Source organism: Pieris rapae, chromosome 15 (genome assembly GCF_905147795.1).
Source record: "Pieris rapae chromosome 15, ilPieRapa1.1, whole genome shotgun sequence".
Lineage (NCBI taxonomy): Eukaryota > Metazoa > Arthropoda > Insecta > Lepidoptera > Pieridae > Pieris > Pieris rapae.
Genome location: NC_059523.1, coordinates 8,709,668 through 8,734,102, shown reverse-complemented (window position 1 = coordinate 8,734,102; position 24,435 = coordinate 8,709,668). Strand labels below are relative to the sequence as shown.

The 24,435-nt window shown below is 32.4% G+C and overlaps 1 protein-coding gene across 1 annotated transcript; it reads left to right on the top strand.

The window, feature by feature from the left end:
* Positions 1-4,818: 4,818 nt before the first annotated feature.
* Positions 4,819-24,136, top strand: LOC110999952 (homeobox protein Hox-B4). Its single transcript, XM_022269247.2, has 5 exons — positions 4,819-4,946; positions 9,569-9,975; positions 10,571-10,783; positions 21,509-21,666; positions 23,470-24,136. Exons 2-5 carry the CDS (start codon positions 9,594-9,596, stop codon positions 23,806-23,808), a joined length of 1,092 nt encoding a protein of 363 aa, XP_022124939.1. The 5' UTR covers positions 4,819-4,946; positions 9,569-9,593; the 3' UTR covers positions 23,809-24,136.
* Positions 24,137-24,435: the final 299 nt, after the last annotated feature.

Below are 24,435 nucleotides of genomic sequence, written 5' to 3'. Positions count from 1 at the left end.
TTATGGGTGTTTCGCAATTTTGCAAAGGCAAGCATCGATACTTATATACAATTCTCGTGTTTGTAAACTCCTCAGAAATGACTTGAAAGATTTTAGTGAAATTTTGTTGTGCAAATCGGTTGGGTCCCCGAATCGGACGACATCTATTTTTAACTCCCTAAGTGTTAAGGATGTTCTCTCTTATTTTTATTTTACGTTTAATACGATTTTTTGTTTATATTTTTTTATGATCCAGCATTACATAATACATACAAGTTTATTTTTTATTATATTAGATACATACTTAGTTATTATTATTGAACTAAAAAAAAAACAAAAAACTATTTACAAACACGTTATTTAGTTATCTTACAGCTTAAGTACATAATATAAAACAAAACACTTAAGACACTATACAAAGCCAAAACAGATTACATAGATTAACAATATACATGTTACAGATAGCATTAGTAAGAAGATTACTTTTTATATAGTACATTGCATGAATTAAGAATAAATAATATATGAATAAATATTTTTTTTATTTTTCATTAAAAACATCAATTTCTACAAGATATTTGATATGAGAGTTGTTTTATATAACCTTAAGCCTAAATATGGCCGTGGTGTCCAAGTGCACAGGCACTAATAATAGGTACTGCCACAGGACCCAAACTTTTTACATTATTTTAATTTTCTATTTATTATTTTTTAAGGAATATTATATAGAATAAGAATATTTTAAATACTGATTCAATCAAATCAAATCAAATAATTGCGAAATAAAAAAACCTATGAAACGCCAATATGATATTCACCCTAATCGTAAACAAACACATACTTTGCTAACAGGTTGGCGAAATAAATCAATACATTTAGATCATTTTCCATTTTAATATTTATTCATTTTTTGAGGAATATTTTAAATTACTAAATTAGCCTTTCGAGTTGGAGATTCGTATGTGCCCCGGGTGTATTTCTTTCATTCTGGGTGCGAAATTAACAGTCATAAACTAAAGGTATTTGTTTAATTGAATTGTGAATTGTCATGGTTAGTTAATCATCTGTGGCAGACTGGCTCTTTCCAGCTATTTCTGCACACAGCCTCTTTTGTTACTTGGTAATCGAGAGTGTCATCGTCCATAAAAGGGCTGCAGTACATGATTAAATTTAAATTAAATATTATAATTACATATATTCAAAATAATATGCATTTCAAGAAAATTCTTTTTATTTCAGTTAAAGTTTATTTGTTTAAGAAGCCGAATGTATCTCTTCGCTGTATGTATTTCAGATAAGTTCTTATGCATCACAAAAAGATAAAATATATTATCTTTAAGTCAACGGTGATAGAAATCGGTGGAAGTTGAGAAAAGAGTGGAGTGGGAGCAATTGGCTGTGTCAAGGTTTATAATTATTTACCATCAACATCAAAAGATCTTTCTACTAGAGTTAAAAATTGACTTTATTTTTACTACTTTTCTATATAGGTATGATTATTTGCGTGAAACTTAAATTATATTAATTTGATGACATTGTATATTGTGAATTTATCACTACAAATAATATAAGAATTGACTTTATAATATTAAAAATTATATATTTATTAATATACAAATAATAGTACAATACAAGTAATATTGATATGGCTTATAATTTCTTAATACAAATTTGCATTATGTCTGCGAACATTACATTGTACCAATTCTTAAAAGGCCGGCAACGCACACGAGCCCACTGGCATTGAGAGTGTCCATGGGCGGCGGTATCACTTAACATCAGGTGAGCCTCCTGTCCGTTTGCCCCTGATCTATAAAAAAATAATAATAATATTATTGAAACATATGCTTGCATATAAATTAATATTATTATTATCTATAGGTAGCTCTGTTTAATAATCATTATCGCCATAGATTTCGGCGTTAAAATGAATATTCGGCGTGTATTTATTTTTTATTTGAAGCTGTCAATCTGTCTGGTATTACAAAATATCTTTATTTGTACCAATTAGCTGTTTTTTCAATCGTGATACAAAACTCAGAGGAGATCAGAGCTTGGAGGAAGTTATCGTGGTTGGTAACGCAGAAGTCAAAATTGAGTTTACATTTGGTTTAATCTGTTGGTTGGGTTCGAGGTTTAATATAAATTAAACAGTTGTCCATTTTTAGAAGAAATAAATTTATTTCTTAAATTTAGTACCCTAAATTTGGGGAGAAATTCCCCAAGTTGGTATCACTGGATTAACGTTCTCTGTACTTGTGACATGATTAACGAACTACTTCAACAACAAAAGATTTTAAATTTTGGGGGCTTTATAAAATGTCATTCCAACAAAAAAATGTCTAAATGTCTTTTATGAAAAACTATTGTTTATACATATATACTAATGTCTGCCAAATCTTTAGAAATTCTAAAGTCAGGGAAACCAATCATAAAAAATCTATCTATAGAACTTTTTTTTATAGAACAGGGGCCCATATAAGTAGGGGTAGAAGCCCACGATGCTAAATGGCGATATACTGGAACGTTATAGAGATCTATTGGGTTGGGACGCTTAGATAATAATAAAATTAATAATAAGAAAAAAATGATATATAATGTATACCTTTTTCATGCTGGTGGGATAGATTTTCGAAAAATGTAAAATAACTGTAACATGGACCTACTCGAGCGCGTCAGATATTGACAGCATGTCCTATGTAGTTTTAATAAGGGATGTACATAATTCCGATTGTTTCGATGATGGGTCGTACGTACCAGTTGAACATGAAAAAAAAATTAACCGAGCGCGTCAGATTTCTAAGGGGATGTTAAGTGAACCTAAAAAACGATCTCATCTAAAAATCTGACGATTTGGATGTGATGTAAATCTATTTATCTGTATAGAAATCCAATCATAATTTCTAGATTGTTTTTCTAGAATTTCAGCTTGGTAAGCACAAAAAACCTCTTTACCCTAAATGATCTTATTGTTTGGATTACATTACTGTGATTGTTTGTATGATGGGTTGTACGTACCAGTTGAAAATGAAAAAAAAATAATCGAGCGCGTCAGATTTTCTAAGGGGATGTTAAGTGAACCTAAAAAACGATCTCATCTAAAAATCTAACAATTTGGCTGTGATACCTATCTGTATAGAAATCAATTCATAATTTATATGATTATTTTTCTTGAACTTCAGCTTGGTATGCACAGAAAACCAGTATTTTACCTAAATAATAACTAAAACAGACATGAAAACGAAATATGATTGTCCAATGCTTTCACTTGTTAAGTTTAGGAATATAACAATTAAAAAACATTCAGGCACTAGTACGACAACTATTAGGTACCATTATTACAAATGAAATAATGGCGACGATATATCTTCATTTGGCTTTCTGAAAATTACTTCTAATAAACCAATTAAGTAATTTCATTTAGACAAACATAAATCAAAAAGCGATACCCCAGCAGTCTGCCATCTTTAATACCGTAATTGAAGCACAAACCAGCTACTAATCTATCTAATTTCACCTAATACAAACTGCACTCTTCCCCAACCTATAAATATGTCAAAGGAAACTCCCTATATCCCTCTCTTTCTGGCAAATACAAAATGATCATCCGTCCCTCGCCCACACGCGCGCTATAGGTCCAAAAAGTTTCTACTCCGCCCCTCGTTAATAGACAATAGACTTGAAAAAAGAAAATATCTCCGTCTCGTTCTCTCGAACATTGTTTTAAGTAGGAATTCTTGGCGTAATAAAATTTGCCCGATTGCAAGTTGTTGCAAATTGGATTTACTTGAAATTGGTGATTTTTAACGCAAGAAAGCGTTTATAGTTGAGAAATTGGTTTTGTATTTTTTTTCTTTTAAATTTGAACAAATAGTTGTCAGATGTTAAGGTTAAGTTTTTATTGTTTAATAAAAATTTAGGTGCCTTTCTTGCGTCTGAGATATGATGAATTTGTAATTACCCACAATTATTTTTATTCTTTTAATGGATGCTTACTAATATAAACTTAAGAAACGGAAAAATGACGGAACTCATTTAGAATCGGAAAAAATTGTACGGAAAAATGGCATTTATATTAATACAAAGTTGTGATTTTACAAGTAGCAATTTAGTAGAAATACTACGTTGTCTTTATAGTTAATTTAAATATTTTGCCAATTACCTATGTATCTATGCCAGCTACCAAGTCCTAGGTACTTACTTGATCTATAATCTAATAATATTTCCAATCCAAATTTTCGCAAACTTAGATTTATAAATGTCAAAATTCGACCAGTCTAATTCAAAGATATTTTACAAAAACGATGCAACCATCGATTATAGAAAAGTATTTTATCAGAAATGGATTGAAATTTAATCTCCAGTAGTAAAAATTGTATTGGAATTGAGTATAGAAAGCGGCTGTAAGGCGTAGAAGTTTTTATTTTAGAATTTCTAATATTCAATTAAAAATAACGACAGATTTTCAGTGGGTAACTAACTTAACTTTGTTTTAATTTTTTCAGTCAATGAAATGATTATTGAAATGTCTGCTGTCCCATTCTTATACTTTGCAATATAAGATAATCACGAAAAACACTTCAAATATCGTAAAATATATACAAAAATATAATAAAACTTCAACTTCAATAAAATCAAGCTGCGATTACAATAAGTGCGAAAAGAATAGACAATTTAAGAGCAGGACGGCGAATGGTGGGGCGTCAACCAACGTTTATTGAACCATCTGTTTTAGTTTAGCGGGCTATTTGCGAGTTCAGATAACATCGGCCAGTACCGCCCATGTCCACACACGATAAGATATGGACAGATAATGGGTGATACCGAGCATTATGAAATAATCCAGTTGTTACTGACGTTTAGCCAGAGTTGTACGCGCGGGAAATTTGACGTTGACATTTTGTTTTTTTTTTGTGACAGTGAAGCGTGAGTGTTTAGTGTTTTAGTGATTATTTAATGGATTTATGGTAAGATAAATCTTATAAGAAATTTTAATAATAATAATATTTACAAATTGTGGTAAATATAAAATAATAAAAATTGGATCACATAATTCCCAAATATATAAAGGTTTCTTTAAAAAATATTTTTTTATTAATAAACGATGGACAACTGTTTAAGCTTGCTGTCTTCTAATTGATAAACTATTAATGCCATATATTATACTGCATTTACTAATTCATAACTATCATATGGGGTAATGTCATTTTTAGTAATAACATTATATATAAACATCTAAAACTGAATAAAATATAAGATCAAACCTGTAAACTTCGTCGGAATTAAAAGATATAAACGCGCGTGCGGTTTGTAGCGTCCTCTTAAATACAAAGATATATTAACTTCTTTTTATTTTTTATCATCTCTGTATATAACTATATTAAAATAAAATGTATCTAATTAAGACCAGCGTCTTGTCATAGTACCTACTAGAATAAAATAGTTATAATTTTCTTTGTTATATGAATATATTCTAGTCCTTTCAAATCACAGCTCACTAATTTACCTAGAGAAAAAATAATAGAAAAAAGTAGAATAAATTAATACAAATTCCACGTCTATATTGTTATCTGTAATTTTATTTTTCATGTTATTAGGTCCGGAAGAATGGTCGTCCCCTTAATATATACTTATATAGAATAATTTATATGAATAAATAAATAAATATAAGAATAACACATTTAAATATCAATTATTTGGTTGATTACGATATCTAACAATATTACTACACCGGAAATTAATTTTTTTTATTAAAGTACACCTACAACTATTTATTAATCATTAATGTATCAACAATTATATTACACACAAAACACAAAATCGGAATACACATTCAAACATAAACAAAGCACAGTTTTATCTATTTATAGATACAAATAATATAACAAAGTAAAAATTCACACTAAATTTTAAGTTCTAAGATTCATTGATTATAAATATTTAATATACCTAAAGGAAGAATAACAAAGCAATTATTAATAAAAGACACAAGAGTTTTTAAATATTTTTTAAGCATTTTTACTCACATTAAATATATCTATTTGCTGGTAATTTGTGTTAAAATCGGAAGGTATACGATACATGACATTTAGTCATTCGGACGTGTTGGCTTTATCCCATCAATATTTATCTATCGGAAATGATTCGCTCTTACATCGATATAAGACCGATCAATCTAATATTATTAATCTAATCAAATATATTATTATATATATCACAGAAATATACAGTATGCACAATATTCTTAATTTAAGAACATATGTATTAAACAAATTTAAATACTGTGGCAAACGTTGTTTAAAACAAAAAAAAGACAGTTTATTGCGTTCTTCTCGTCGCTCTACGCCCTTGATTTGAGAACTGGCAGTAATGTAAAATTAGAAGCTTTTAATGTCATTCTTTTTTGACGTTCATAAGTGTACCTATGTGAATAAATGATTTTTCACTTTGACTTTGAGTGTACCTTTACCGCTGGAAGCATCGCTGTACATATTAGGATAGCTATATAATAATAATAGCCTTTTTTATCGGACATTTCGGCGTATTCTTTATTTTTATTTTTCGTAGATTGATTCTTTCTTCCATTTCTGCTTGTCCGCTTGCCAGGTGGCAAAGGCCTCCTCCAATCTACTCCATTCTGGCCTTTCTACCCCATGTTGTTCCCTAACCTGGGTAGAGTTTGTTTACTGTTTTCTTTATAATGTTGTTTTTTATTTATTTTTGGATGGTTTCGGTCTAATTCCCCACGGGGACCAGCCGGGTTGGGGAGGATAGCTATACGCTGTACATATAGGATTAGGATAGATTCGTTTAGCGAAAGCACCAGCTATGAGGTCACGGGTGACTTCACTGCCCAAGGGTCTCTTTTGGAGTACTCCAAAAGGAATAAAATGGGCGTTTGAGTAAAGCCTCTTATATTTGAGCCGTTTATTATTTTCCATCTGCTCTACGGATTTGGTATTTGAATTATAATTTCTACTGATCTAAATAAGTCCTTTAGGTTCATATGTTTATTTTATTTATTTTTAGCCTTCAATTATTCCCTCATCCACTTTTATCTAAATAATTATTGTATTAGCAAATATTTTTAACAGTTAGTATGTATCAATAACCCTTTCCGGAAAATGCCTCCTCCAAGGCTTGGCATCTTTCTCTATCCCGAGCTATTTGCATCCACCCGCGATTTTTTTTATATCATCATCCCATCAAGCGTAAGGTCTGCCTCTGTACCGTTTGCCTGGTGGGCCTCTCCATGTAGTTACTGTTTTCGTCCACCTGTGATCTGTAAGGCGTGCTTCATTGCATTCATGTGAAACAATAATCAATATTATATAATCATTCAATGGTCACGTGACCATAAACAAAATCTTAATTACAATTATACAAAGCCATAAATCACCTAACGATGACAAAATGGCTAATTGCAGCACTTTATCATCTCTCTCTTTTCAACACAGTATAATTACCATTTGACAGAAAGAGACTATAAGAGGGTTCATGTTAAATAGCTACACGCTAACACAGGTAAATACTTTATGTTAGTCCTTGAAAATGAGCCTGAAGTAGTTTTAGTTGCTTCAAGTGTGGTTTGTGATCCTTTACGACCCTGGTTTGAATGACTTGTAAGAAAACTTGTTTAACTTAGTTTTTGGGTAATCGTTAAATTATTTAATAACTCACCGATATGTAATAAGACACACACTTGCTCGCGTAGTTCTGAATCTCTAACTGAGCGCTGTTTAAGATACTTTTTTATTACTTTCAAGATAAAAGCTTAAGAATTCCTAAAAGGCCGGCAACGAACTAGCGAGCCTCTTCGCAGTGTGTGTGTATGGGCGGTCTCACTTAACATCATCCCGTTTGCATTGAGTTCTATAAATAAAAATACAAAAAATGCGTTTTGATTGATTGTGTTTCGACAACAGGCACGCGACACTTACCGCCGAGTTCACGAGCGCTGCTTGTTATGATATTTCAAGGTCTAGTCATCTATAAATATTTTAATTATAGAATTATCGGTATAATATATATAATAATTACCTACTATTAAGATATAATTATTATATGCGAAATAATTAAATTCTCAACGCGCCTTCACGCTTTTTAACATAAGAGTACTTTAATAAAAAGAGTCTTATGAAATTAATTAAGTTTGTATTTGACGTTCACGACGGGAACGTTAAATAAAAATAAAATAAACTTCTTAAATTAGACCTCGGTTCAGTCGGCCATCTTTGTTTTCCTGCTATTTCATTTCATATTATTTATCAAGAAAATTTTATCAACCTCGTGTGCCGATTCGAATGACACGAATTTTCAGTCGGATCGGATTCCCTAAGATTTAGTCTATCATAGAGTAACTAGAAGTAATCTGGCGAAGAGTTGAGAGTCGCGTCACAAACCATACATGAATGAATGACCGATGATTTGTTTAATACAAAGAGTCTCCTTGTGAGTTGTGTGCTGCGTTATTACGGGGTACAACTGAAGAAGTTTCATGAATGTATTTAGCGATTTATTGTTCCATGTCATTTTAATACGATTTCCTTTCTATAGTTCATATTTTCATAAGTTAATTGACCTCATTGTAACGTATGTGATGAGAGCGAAACAAATAAATAATAATAAATAAATTCTCTTTGTACATTCACCTACTCCATAAATCAAAATTAATTAAATATGATAGCTGATAAATGCTGAGATTAAAGAGTTAATGAATTGATAAACTGAAAATCACTTAATAATGCGATTGTGAGTTTAATAAAAGCGTGACGCGTGCGTCGACACGCGGCTTAGTACTTGTAGATAACTATTATGAACCTATGATAACTCTTCCTACTGACAAATATAAGTTTAGCTCCAGACCGTATGTGGTCTTTTAACTATCTTTTAGCCAACTCAGCGTTCTACTTGAACCGTACATTCAAAACATTTTCCTTTAATTCTTTCTATGTGCGCATTTAACATTTGCTCGAACGGTGAAGGAAAACATCGTGAGGTAACCGACATGTCTTAGACCCAAAAAGTCGACAACGTGTGTCAGGCACTGGAGACTGATCACCTACTTGCATATTAATTTTAAATATGATCATGAAACAGATTCAGAAATCTGAGGGCAAGATCTAAAAGAGGTTGTAGCGCCACTGATTTTTTTTAGTTCTATTTAATAATAAAATGACGACGATTGTAGTTAATTAAAAAAATTTGTGACATTCTTTATATTTTCATAATTTTTGGCGTCTATTGAGTTATCCTCCTTCATCCTTAATGAATTAGAACAGTGGTGGCCTAGTGGCTTCAGTGTGCGTTTCTCATTCCTGAGGTCTTAGGTTCGAGCCCCGGCTGTGCACCATTAGAATTTCTTTCAATCTGCGCATTTTTTTCTTTCATTTCATTCGCTCAAATGGAAAACATCGTGAGGGAACAAGTTTGCCCAAAAAGTCGACGGCATGTATCACACACAGGTCACATACTATTAGATTGATAATGAAAAAGACATCTGACACAGATACAGAAGCCACTGATTTATTTTTTAGACAAATGAACTATTAATTAATTCACTAATTTCTAAAAGTATAATTATTTACAGAAGGAGTATGTGAAGCGAATTCAGAATGTACCAAGAACAGGACTCTGAGCACATCGACATAGACCAGGACGAAAGCAGATCCAACAGCCCGAAAATGTTCTACAAGCCAGAAGAGAAGACTGTTATAAGCCAGAAAAAATCCTTCTGCATTGACGCGTTGTTGTCGAAACACGACGAAAAAACCCAGAAATATATGGCGTTAATGAACAAGAATTATATACGGTATAATGATTACCAGGAGAGTCATGAAGGCTTTGAAAGGGAGAGAGTTAGTGAGAGTCCTAAAAGTGGGAGTAGCAGGAGTCTGTCTCCTGGGTCGGAGGAAGGGAATCGATCTGAGACCTATAGTCCGCCGATATCGCCAGGTGTCGAAGGGGGAAGTGAAGATTTTGAAAGCTATAGACCAGGTAATTTGTCTTCTATCAATTTTCTTTTTTTTTATAGAACGGGGGGCAAACGGGCAGGAGGCTCACCTGATGTTAAGTGATACCGCCGCCCATGGACACTCTCAATGCCAGAGGGCTCGCGAGAGCGTTGCCGGCCTTTTATGAATTGGTATGCTCTTTTCTTGAAGGACCCTAAGTCGAATTGGTCCGGAAATACTTCAGTGGGCAGCTGGTTCCACAAAATGGTGGTGCGCGGCAAAAACTGTACTGTAGAACGGTGGACGTCTAAGCTATTCATATAAAATATAATATAAATTTCATATATTTTCTGTGTTTATAGTCTGTTTTATCTATGTCAATGGAATAATGACAGTGAATTTTTGTTGTAAATTGTTTTCATAGTCATTTTTGACATTAGTTATTTTCTTTTACCATCCCGCTACACCCCATAACTTGGCGTACATTTTTGGAGTCAAATTTAGCTGAGATTTGAACGTACGACTTTTGGTTTATGAATCGAATTGGATAAGGAACGCCAAAATATTTTTCCTTTCAAAAAGCATCAAACCCAGGACCTATGATGGGCGTATAATTTAAATTATCAATATATTTTCAGGAATTGTACCAAAACCCGGCCTCCTTCCACAAAATCCAGCGTTGGTAGCAGCTCAGTCTGCTTTATTCAACTATCCACAAATGAGCCCCATGCCCCAGGGTGGGCCAATGCCGTCCGCTTTTCATCACCCCGGGGACAGAGTCCTCCATCACATGCAGTTGGAGTGGCTCGCCAGGACTGGAATGTTTTACCATCGAATACCAGAATTGGGAGGTCAGTTAAAATATATAACAGTTAAATATTAACTATTGCCAGTAAGAAAAAGGCTCTGTGGCTTAGTGGTTAACCCGCAGATCTTGTGTTAAGTTTCTAACAAAACTATTACTGATTGTAATTGATTAACAAAATCAATACAATCTTACAGACGTAGCCAATACTCAGAAAATAAATAAAATATACGCTTTTATAAGAGTTAAAATCCCAACCATAGCTAACACATTGACAATTGACAGGTGTCAAATTTGCACAGAGTATTAACGCTGCGCCCCAACCCTTCATTTAGTGGACTAAGCCTGTGGCTTGTTTGATTTATCAATTGAGGAATATATACTATAAACATTGCTATTGTGTACAATGTTTTGGGCCGCCACCCGTGCGTAAAGAGGCAACAAAACATGTTAATAATGTATACCAAAATAGTTTTTAACTCTTGGCCTCAGACTTCTGTATCTTGGTAATCAGCCATATGTGCCAGACACACCGTCGAATTTGCCGGTTCCCTCACGATATTTCCCGTGTATTAGCAGAAATTCGCACAAAATCCATTGGTGCACAGCTGGGGTTCGAACCTTGCTCTGGGATGTTCCTGGCCAACGCTGCTATCCCGATTATATGAGAAGTCTACGTAGAATAGACAGAACTATTAATTTGTCAAAGCTAGTAATGCATTATTTTATCCCTTTGATCAATTATAATGATAATTATAAAGGGCTGTCACAAATGAGATAATTGTTACACAAATAACATGTGCGTCTACGCGATTAGCTTACATTAAACATTATAAATAAAACGCATTAACACCCCTCAAATAAATATAATCTATGGAATTTATCGTACTTAAATAAAATGCCCGGTGACCCCTCACTATTAGTTAAGTTTGGGGGCGGCTGTTAAGCGTGGAGATGGCAATTTTATTTAAATCACAGTCACGATTGTGGCCCATTTCCAAATTAATTTTAAAACTTTTCTAAAGAAATCTTTATACAATTATTTTATGTAAAATATTTTGTTTTCTGTTTGTTATTTTATATTAATCTAATAGGCAAGTAGGAGATTAGCCACCCGTGTCTGACACATGCCGTCAACTTTTTGGGTCGAAGCCAAGCCAATTTCCTTACTATTTTCATGCGCCGTTCGAATTAATGTTAAATGCGCACATAGACAGAAAGTCCATTGGTGCACGGTCGTAGATCGAACTCAGGAGCTCAATGAGAGCCGAACGCTTAATCCAAAATCGAAATCTATCTCATTTGGAAATTATCTATCAAAAGTCTAAATGACTGCCATTTTGACTTTGTCTTACGTTATCATCTGATAAATACTCTCCGTTATCAGTAATAAATAGTACATTTTTGAACGATCTATTGCTGTCAGGTCTAAATAGCATAATCGATCATTTACTTAAATTTTGACATTTACTTTGATTGATTCACTTTGATACTTGAATTTTGTATGAATTTTTGGTATTTTCTATGTCACGTTATACCTGGTTGATATCACGAGATAATTTACGTCACAAAACTTGTATATTCTATGTAAAATATCATATAATGGCAGATATCTTCGCCTTTTACCTTATCTTTCGTCTCTTATTATCTAATTAGGTTTACGATATAAAGAAAAGAGGCAGATGTGTTCTAAAGGTATGCAATTAGACTGATTTATTTATTATGAATCCCTTATTTTATCAAGCTTTTTATAAACTTTTAAATAACAAACAACATATCGTTTCATTTGATAGGAATTAGTCGCAATTTTTGTTTTTTTCTCTCTTCTCGATTATCAGTATTAAATAAGCATAAATATTTCCATTATTAAGGTACCATACAAATCTATTCAAAACATTTAATAATTAAATAAAAGTAGCCTCCATGCTTATATGACTAAACGCTAGTGATGCAAAATAGCCAAATAAAAATTATCGACGACAACTCATGGGGACACCATCTGTTACAAATTGAATAATTGTAAGAGATGTTCCGTCTCTGTCGCACATAAAGGAGGGATAAGGATAGCGATATATTGCGGTTTTTTGGGCAAGTGTTCTGCTTGTAACACGTTTTAGGGATTTTTCGTATTTATTTTTTAATCTCGGAATTATTAAAAAATCTAAGATTTTTATTATATCTACTAATCGAGCATAATCTCAGTGGTGGACAAAAAAGCCTTTTTAGTTCGAGGCCTAAAAAATCTGTATCTGTTTAATGATCATTTGTCAATCTAATAGGCAAGTAGATGACACCTCCTGTGCCTGACATAAGCCGTCGATCGTCGATCGTATATAATGCTTACATCGACAGTCCATTGGTGCACAGCCGGCGATCGAACCTACGACCTCCGAGATGAGAGTCAAACGAGCCAACTCAGTGGTGGACAAACAGACACAATAATATTCCAGCGAGGTTCAAACAATATTGTGGAAGACAAAGAATAAACAAATAAACTTTATTAATTAGTCCCGTACAAATTCAATTTAAAAATTATGTCCTCATGTATTTCGTGGGTACGGCTCCTTTGATAGCGGGTTTTGCACAAATCGCTATTAGATTTTTTTTATAGAAAATGATGCAAACGGAAGGCTCGCTTGATGTTCACTGATATTTTTTTCTTTTAGATATAGATACTATAAATATAGATTTGTTCTCATTGACAAAATATATGGCGGCATATAGATTAATTAGCTCTTTTTTTTTAGTTCAAATGTACGGATAACAATGCAGAACACGGACTAATGTAATATAATGTAAAATTATTCAAATTTTAATGTATTAATAAAAAGGGATATTGTGAATGAAATCTTACTTTTCGATGCTAAGGACTTTTAAAGAATTATCTATGAACACAATATAAAAAAAACTGGATTACTTACTATGATTTTAATATGATTTTTATTAGTATAATAGAGCAGGCAAACGCAAACAAACAAACAATTGAATGGAAACTGGCAGGAGACTCATCAACAGTTGAAACATCCGATGATGAAATTCAGCCGCAGGTAACCCGGTAAATCAAATCAAATCAAAAATCATTTATTCATATAGGTAACATAACGTACACTTATGAACGTACAAAAAAAAGAAATATACATTAAATGATTCTAATTTAACATTTACTGCCTTTGCATTTACTGCAGTTCTCAAATCAAGGGCGTAGAACGGAAGAGAAGAACTCCGCCACTCTTTTTAAATTAAATGTGGAAAATAAGTATCTCAACTTAGGATTAAAATCAGACAGATAACACGTTAAGTGCTCTTTACTCGGATCCGAGTATTTCTCACTCGACGTGCCTGACCACTCGGCAGAATTTTTTTTAATATTAAAAATAATATACATTCAAACATAGTTTGAAACATTCATATAGTTTAGATTTCTGGCTATTACTTTGTATCCTTTACTTCGATCTACTACAGCCCGATTCGAGTGACGCATAAGAAACTTCTTTAAGTTGGACGATCATACTTTCCTCCACAGCACGTATAAAAATAAAGTCAAGTTGAAATTAAATAATACAGTAAGGACACACACGCCCTAAGCCAATTATCAGGCAGCAATTTATTCGCACAAACAAAGCCTCCGAGCGGCCCTTGACAAATTAGATATAGGAGTGCTGTGCTCAGTTGTCGATAATTATATAGGATATGTTTCGGGCTTATTAACAATAATATTGCTTATTGATATTTATATTAAACTTAGAGGCTGTATTTTTTTCTAGTTAATCAGAATTTTTGATACACATGGTTGAAACGGCATACTATCCGGATGATATTTGGAAAGGATTTTGATTTAACCTGTGTTACTGTAGTTTATTTATTTGATTTTATTATCAATTTTAACTACTTTACGAAATTAAGAACATTATTGGTCTTTAATAAGCGGCGATCATTCCTTGTATTTTAAAAATTTTTATGTGCTTCCTTCTTTAAATAACTAACTTCATGCGTTAGACGCAGTTTTTTAGTAGTTTTTTGTTTAACTTTCGCACCATCCGCAACGAAATTTGGTGGTCATTCTTCCCATATTTACACCGTGACTCCGACCACAGCAGTTGTTGATAGAAGCACCCAAAGGGCCTGCCTGTCTATCGCGCCACTCCCAACGAACTTTTTGGTGGTTTTCTACCCCAGTCCCTTTAGGCAAGGTTCCGAAGATACTGGCAGCGTATATTATATATCGATAAATCACACACATCACTATTCGATCGTTGGAGTTGTCGCAAAAAGGGTGTATTTTCTGTACTACTGTGATCTATTTATTGGGCACCCGTGGCCACTCGGCTGGGTCTGTGATTTATTACGCCACTGAAAACTTGACCCTTTGGTTCAGGCTTTTCAATGTACCAGCGTATTAAGGTTTAACCGTGTACATAAATATTTAAAAATATAAGTATAACTTTTTAATATGATTACAATCAAGTTATTTATTCCAATAAATTTTGTTAACCTACAAAGTTTACCTAAACAAATTAAAAATTTTAGTCCCTGTGGCAGGGTATCTTTATCTTTAATTGAGGCAAGAAAACACCAGCTCTGGATTCACCAGTACTATCTTCAGTATTATGGAGGGGGGGGGGGCTTTTCTCGCTAAACAAATAGGTATCGCAATACCTATATTATTCTTAACTAACTATTAATAGTTAGTATTAGTAATAATAATTACTTTATAAGTAAAATATTATATGAATCTATTAATTAAATAAACGCCATAAAACTAATTAAAACATATTTAACATTAACGCAATTAACCACAGGAAATACCTAGAATAATGTTTAATTATAGAACTACCCGCATTAATTTAGTCGTACTGTGTTCGTGCCTTAAGATTTTCTCACTAATTAGACTTTTACACGCATAAATAAGATTTTTTTGATATTTATGTCTTCTATATATGCGATTTAGGCTCAAAAGTCTTTCCTTGAACGATTTTCTTTCCTTTGGAGTGGAGTCTCTTAGACCGTGGGGTTCAAGTGAACAGGCGCTAATTAAATTATTAAATGGCCCTGATCTGGTGCTTTCTTCTCTCAATAATCAGGAAAAGTGCCACAAGGACTAAATTTAAAAATGAAAAAGACTAAAATTACTATGTAAGAAAATTGTAATTACTGTATATTTGTTTAATTTTATATATATTTCATGGAAAATTTTGTCTTCATTACAACGTGGAATATCGTATTTTTTTCATGTTTATCATGGATTACAAAGAGTTCTAATGGTGATTTTTTTTAACTGTACATTTGGAGCAATACAAACAATCAAATATTTCCTCTTTGTAATATTATTTGTTGAAATGGCGCGTTACTCAAATCATTGGTCTCCATTTAAGTGGCAATTTAACAAATGATTAATTTAAACTATTTCACACTTGCAGTATACAAACAACAATAAAATGGAGGGTAGACCCCTGCGAATCAAGTTGGGGTGGCTTAGAGATCCGTAGGCCTATTGTTAATATTATCGGATGTCGATATCATGAATCCCTATTAGACTTGAAGTCCTTTCAAGAAAAAATGTCATAGACTTTCATACAAAAGGGTTTTCAAATCACTTAATTTCTAGATTTAAAGTTTAAGTAGAAACATCGCAACTGTAACATGCAACAGACATATTCCTTTTTAACTATTTCAGAGTTCTAAATCTCTAAATAAAATAATTCTTTTCCCAGGAATCGAAGTTTGTCTCTTTGATAACGCGCCAACGCAAATAAATTAATACATTTAAAAAATATGACTTAAAAAATGTCTACGCAATAATAAAGAATACAGCATACGGAACCCAAAATACTAACCAATTTGTCGCCCTTAACTATAGCAAGTGCAGACATATGATGAGGTTGTACTAATTTTATTGGTTGGGGTCCTAATTTAATGGTCCATTGCATTAATCTTTTGGGCTATTACTGTAATTTATTAACTTGATATATCTTCTATATTGACTATTTTTTTATGTAAGCCAATCTTTGCCAGAAGACGCGTTGTCGGTCCTTTAAAAATTGGTACGCTCTTTTCATAAGGTACCCTAAGTCGAAATGCTTTGGAAATACTTCAGTGGCAGCTGGTTCCAGGTCGAGATGGTGGAAAACCGATTGCCAAGCTCTGATTCTATTTCTGATCGTGAATATTCATGTGCTTTTTTGGTTCTGCTGTATGATTGTGTGTCTAATCAATGTAATGATTAAATACTTGTATTATTAATTCTAAAAACACAAAAAAGTATATATAAGTCTATATTATATCCTTTACGTTATGCGCTTCAGCGTGCGACTCTCATCCCTAAGTTCGTAGGTTCGATTCCTGGCTGTGCACAAATGGACTTTCTTTCTATGTGTGTATGTTTGCTAGAACCTTTGAAAAAAAACATCGTGAGGAAACCTTAGACCCAAAAAGCCAACGGTGTGTGTTAGGCACGCATATATATACCTATATGGGTAACAAAACTACCGATAACAATATTTTCTATTTAGAATATTAACTATTTTATTATATTTTTATTTAAAAATATATGTTAACACGTCCAATAAATTAATAATTAAATTACTTTAATTTTCCTTCACATACTCCTAAATAAATACTGAGCACATAATGTAACTCCTACAAGATATTATGTGTCAAATATAATACATTAAACAAGACAATAGAGTTATCACGCCCGGTAGAGCGTAAGTCTGCAATCAACCTTATTCGATTGTCTCTGCTCGCCTTACGACTCTATATTGTTAGTCTATGTATTGTATGGAATTAACTCCTTACAAAATCGTATATTATGTACTCAGAACTGAATTAAGCTAACTGAATATACACGGCTTAGTTCAGGACAATTCCGAATTTGAGAAAAGTAATTCTGTCTCTGTGAAAATATAATTAAAGCTTTTTTGACATAAACGTACCTAATGTCAAAAGGGCTGTTTTTTTGTTTTGCACAAGAGCTGTGTTAATCAACGTAAGACTGAAATTCTTAATTTCAGTCTTGCGTTGAAGCTGTGTGCTGTTCATCCAAGGAAAAGGATAATCAATAACCTACTTTTTGTATGTTCAAAAAAAAATACTGTAACATTCAAAAACTCACGAATTGTGTTTCATCTTCAGCTTCCTGTTCATCAAAATAGATTTTATTATGAAATTATAAGCTTTATTATTGTTTAATACTGATTAAAGAAATAAGAGAAATTATACTTTTACTTTATTTACTTTTTAACGATTTATATGTTTATATTTAAAAAAAAGAGTGTGTTTACTATGTACACGCGATAGAAGTTCTTATAGAAGTACTTATTTGGCGTATTGAAAAAATAACTAAAATGCAGTTGTGATTAACGATAAATATAAAAATTAATCAAAGAGATTTTATTTAAATAAATAAATTATTAGTAAATACTATCACCGTCGTATTGATTTAAAAACTCCAAAATAATATTTGTTTATTTACACTGTTTAATTGTACTTTTACGAAACACGTCTTCTAAATATAAAAGTACTAGAATATACAACTTGAACATAGTTATCAATTTCCGTGTCAATCGAATCGAATTTAGGTGTTGGTGTGTGCGCGCATCGCAAAAATTCACTCTCATCATTTTTCTATATCGCGCCAAAAGAAGTATAACTTCAATTAAATCATTCTATACATTGTACTAATGATCGCAAAGAAATACTTTCGGAAAGTGGTTTATCATCCGAGATATTTTATCCAGTCTCGCTTGCTATGAAAACCATTAAAATCTGTTGTTTTTCTAGGCCTACATCGCGTATATTTCAATAAAAACATATTATGACCGTCGGATCAATAGCCGATATGCCCAACAAATAATTTGTACAAGTCACGTTCTGTACACATTCGTTTTAAAATTCCACTTAAGCACGATTTTCTGTTAGCTTACCAATGCGCGCCATCTTTAATGTCGTTTTAATTTTAATAATATTGAATCTGTGGGCGAGTTATTCTTGTTTTTATTCTTATGTGGTCGTGTACAAACTTCGTACATAGTTCAACATTTAACATTTAATAATTTGGTGCATTATAAGATCCATAGTGTTTTCTACAGTTTAAAGGGGTGAGCAGTTATTTGTAATTATTTTATATTAATTGTTACATTTACAGAAATTCCCGATGACATACTTTTTAAATCAATAAACAAACAGTAGCAAATAAAAATTTAATTTAGCTTACTCTCAGCCTGCATTAATTTAAATATATAATAACATAATAGTTAGTTATGTGTGATCCTCTAAAACACTTTGTGAACCAATGACAAAAAACATTATAAAAAGTATTTATATACAAAATTAACAAAATACATATTATTAAATTACCCGGCAAAGTGGCAAACGTCACAATGATATTTCTTAATTGACAGATGCGTCGAGGATTTAGGCGGGAATTTATCGGCTTGTGCAAACACGACCAAATGTCGCATTCGAGCCATCCTGTTAGCCTAATTGATAATTATCATTTTTATGGGCTTAGCGCTTGGTATTTGATAAATACGATCGGTGATTTTGTGTTTAATTATGGCGACGCTATTAATTTGTGGTACAACATATAAACATGGCTGGACTGTTGAGACCAATAATAATTTCCATTAGTTATCTTTATTTATATGAAGCTTAAAAACGTGCAAATGTAACATACAGATTTCAAAAGTAATTTTTACGCCATGTTGACGCTAGACAAGTTTAAATTGAAACAATTATTTTGATAGGAATCGAAGAACTTCCGAGTTACACGCCGCGGAAGCAATTAACAAATAAATAAACAAAATTAAAATAAAAAGTTTATATTATGCTCCATATATGACACTATTCTAAGAAACACAAAAGAAGACAATGAAATATATTTTGTCAAATAATAAAAATACAATCACGACTTCACAGAATTCATCTAAGTTTCTATATAGTCTATGGACCAGTCTGACCAATTTACTAACAACAATCATATTGTAATAAATGTATGCCATCTACCAACCATAGCCTACGCCATAGAGAGAATTGAAAACAAAAACAAAGCGATACATACCCAACGGGAATGAAAAAAATAATCAATCCGTTGATAAATTAGGCATGTAATAATTGGTTTTGATAAAAATTATCATTTGTGAGTATTTGTGATTTGTTTGCGATAACGAATTAATTAACTTGTCAGTTTTTTCGTAATAGCGGTACCTTTTATAATTTTGATAAGCAATATTATTTTTCATACCTATTTTAGAAAAAAACTTAGATTGATGTTTTTTTTAACTTATCCTAACTTTTAGTAGCGACATACCAACATATGGAATGAGAGGCTATGTTTATACAGACTGTTTCTGGCATCAATGTGTTATATTTTACGAGTTTGTCTCTTCTAAAACCTTCCTCAGAGTTCAAGTAATAAATAATAAAAATACTCGAATTGGCCCAACCCTTTCGACTACACATAACACATTCTGCGATTCATTTTTTATTTATATAATTAGTTAGATGACATATATACCGGAAAGTGGCATGTGTGTCGGCTATGCCGGCTCGGCTGTGCACAGATTTTTCATTTTATTTAACATAAACATGCTGGTGAAGCAAATTGTCGCGAGTAAAATGACACTTCTAAAAATCGTATTTTCACAAATAATATTAAAGATATTTTATCATGTAGTAGTATAATTTAAAAATTAGCCTTTTCAAATCTCCGACGGTCAGTTATTGTTCTAGGACCCTCTTTCGGTTCAAAGATACTCTACGTCTAAAATAAATTACATTCACTTAGAGAGAATTTTTATAATAGGTTAGTAATGTACATCGTGTTAGGAATTTATTTGAAACAAATCTATATAGAATAAAAAGATTATTTGCTAACATTATGTACAATATATTTTGTGAATAGTAATAATTTCTTAGACGTTCGTCTTTCCCTACATAAAATTCCTAAAAGGCCGGCAAAGCACTCGCGAGCCCTCTAGCATCGAGAGTATCCATGGGCGGCGGGCGGTATCACTTAATATCAGGTGAGCCTTCTGCTAGTTTGCCCCCTGTTCTTTAAAAAAAATATTATTTTACATAAAACAATTTCCAGCTTTTAATCTGGAAGTTTTACCGTCGGCTTTAATTCTTCAAGAATAAATGAAATAACAAGATCTTGGCATCTTAATTATAATTATAAAATTATAATATTAATCCACGATTAGAAAGAATGACTTTTTGAAAGAATGAATTGAAAGATTTCCATTTGTGAAAACGCAACCGCCGGACTAGGAATCATGCTTTCAAAAAGACAATTTTATTTATTGCTTTTCCAATATGCTATCTTACAATCATCACCTACTAATACGATAGAAGTACACATATTACCTACACCTGGATAATTCTACAATAATAATAATTAATTACTGTTCGTTTGTCTTAATACTTTAAAACTTGAGAATGGCTAAACTGAAGGGGCTGACCCGTTGTTTTTAATACCTACTGGTCGAAAGAAGCCTTTTTCAACTACCCTCATTTGAATAAAAAATATTAATCTCTTCCTTCTTATCTTATGTATTTTCGGGAACCAGTTTTTGATCTAAAGTATATAAAGAGGTGATATAAAAGGTACGCTACCTCTAGTTGAAGTATCTGTTCAACATAAGACCTTCCTACTCTGCTAACCTGATAAACTTGGAAAATAAAAAAAATTGCCAAATAAAATTAAGATAATTTTGAATAGCAGTATTAATTCGCTGTTGTTTATTGTTTAAACAAAATTCTCTCCATCCAGGCGCTCCACATGCCCTCCTGGGGAAGACCCGCCGGCCCCGAACCGCGTTCACCTCACAACAACTTCTGGAACTTGAGAAGCAATTCAGAATGAACAAATACCTCTCCAGACCGAAGCGGTTCGAAGTAGCCACTAGTTTGATGCTCACTGAAACTCAGGTAATTTCCAATAATTATAAAGTAAAAGCCATAAAAAATATATATAGATAGAACTTATATAAAAATATTAAAGTTACCTTATGTCTGTGCCACACAACTGGGTCACCTCTGCGGCCCAAAATAATATAAGTCTTTCTTCCAACTTTTGTTCCCTGTGGAACAAACCCCAGACCCTTGGGCATTGAGGTTCAAGTGCACTGGCGCTAATTAAAGATTTAAGTTGGCGCCTGGTAGATAATATCGGTGACCCCAGAGCTTTTGCTTTCCACGCTTAACGAATACGTAGAGAAATACAGCAAGGAAATGCTATTTGTTTTAATTTTCTGTTTACCAATCAATTATTATTACTATGTGGGATAAGAATTAATACTATATATTTAATTGTTTTGTTAAGGGGTTTTTGAATAAACCATTAAGGGCCTGTTTCACAATGGATAAAGTGCCAAATAGCTATGCAACACATAAATTATTTGAAAGATAAAAGTTCCAAATAAGATACTTCGAATTTCATGACGTATAGTGCTATCTGACAGTCGCGAAACGCAAAAATACTATTTATCATACCAATAAGTAACAAATAGCTTATTTGGAACTTATCCGGACATTGTGAAACAGGCCCTAATTCTAATAAATATACATATACAATTCTAAACTATAGTATTATCTTCAAGCTTTAAACGCGGTACAAATTTAAACAGTCTTATATATTTTTGGCGTACGGGAGGCACTCATAGCGCTAAATCTAAACTTTTGAGTTTTACTACCTACTATATATTTTTTATAAATATTGATTTATTATAAAAAAGCAATGGGTTGATTCAAGTTAAGGGCCTGTTTCACAATGTATGGATAAAATACCAAATAGCTTAATGGAACACATAATTTTTTTATTTTTTTTTATAGAACAGGGGGCAAACGGGCAGGAGGCTCACCTGATGTTAAGTGATACCTCCGCCCATGGACACCCTCAATGCCAGAGGGCTCGCGAGTGCGTTGCCGGCCTTTTAAGAATTATTTGGAAGATAAAAGTTCCGAATAAGAAACTTCGCGTTTCATGACGAATAGCGCTATTTGACAGTCGTGAAACGCAACAAACACTAGTTTATCCTGCCAATAAGTAATAAATAGCTTATTTAGAACTTATCCGGACATTGTGAAACAGACCCTAATACTAATTAAACTTTACAATTACACTTGATCGAATTGACAAAAAATATGTCATATCTGTCCTATAAAAACATATCTTTAATATGTTCCTTAATTTTTTTTAAGTCTATAAAAATAAGAAACTACCTATGTAAAATCAAAGTAATTGATAATAAAATATTTTGTTATCTACTGTTCGAAATTGCTCAAAAACCCCGGAGGCTGGATAAAATATTTGGTTTGTCCATAAAAATCCTTCAGATACTTTTGTAAGGGTCCACCCTTTTTAGCCGTAGAGAAGAGAGATTTCTCACTAAAACAACGTCATTTTGACATTTACGAAATGGCGGCAACCTGTCAAGTTGAACGATGCTCGGATTTGGAACAAATGCTTACAAGATTATAGGGGAGGGAGATTGCCATAAAGGTTATTGTTCCCCGCGTTTTATGTCGGTTTAAAGATTAATCTCGGCGCTTTTGATAAATGGTAGCAGGTTTCACCAATAAAATATGATTGGATTAAATCTTGGCGAAGGTTTTTTTAATACACTATGTTTTTACCGTAATACATACAATAACCAAATTGATTATTTAATAGCTAGTCAAGATTATCATTTCACCATGTAAACATTTAGTTAATTGATTCTTTGTTCCCAGGTAAAAATATGGTTTCAAAACCGCAGAATGAAGTGGAAACGCTCGAAAAAAGCGCAACAAGATAGCAAAGGCAAGGACTCGCATACGAACGACGAGAAAAACAAAAAAGAGGTTTTACCCGACCATGACAAACAGCCTCCGCAAATGGCGGGCGATTTGACACCAGCTGTCAAACCTCCTCCCCTGTTAGACAGGGACAGGATGATCGCGTTAGAACGAGAACGAGCGATGGCAGCAGCAAACTTTAATTCGAATTTGGAAAACAATAGACGCGGCCTAGTTATGCCGAGCCAAGATGGCCGACCCGGCATGGACATGTTTAGGCCGTATGTAGTATGAAATTAAATTATTTTTTATTTGTTAATAGAAAACGTTATATGGCCGAAAGTGTAACTTGTTAAAGCAGTGAATTTCGAATATAATTTTCATATAAAAATTCAGTAACTGTCAATTCAACAGTAAATAAATTTCCTAATTTCATAGTCCGTTAATATTGTCTTTGGTATCTCAATTTATTTTAACGGACCAAAACGAGATTATTGCATAATTTACAGATTTTAAACAGAAAAGTAACAAAATTAAGCCGATCATAACTGCTATAAAGCAATCTAAACAATTTATATAATAAAATCATATATATCAGGTAAATATAATGTAAAAAACCTACATCGAACTTTGTTTTAATTTTTTTTTTGACATATTAAAGTCGTCAAAAATACTATGTACAGTATTATTGTATATAGATATAAAATATTAGATTATGTCGTGTAGATAATAAATAATATAGTAATTAATTTATAGTGTACCTAACCTACGTATGTTTAAGTATAAATATGAACTGATACAGGCCAAAAAATAGTTTAATTATTAGTAAATGTTTAGCGATAAAGATTATTTTTATTTTGTATTACGGATAGAATGTTTAATAAGTTTCGATTTTTGGGTAAATTTTGTACTTGCCAGCGC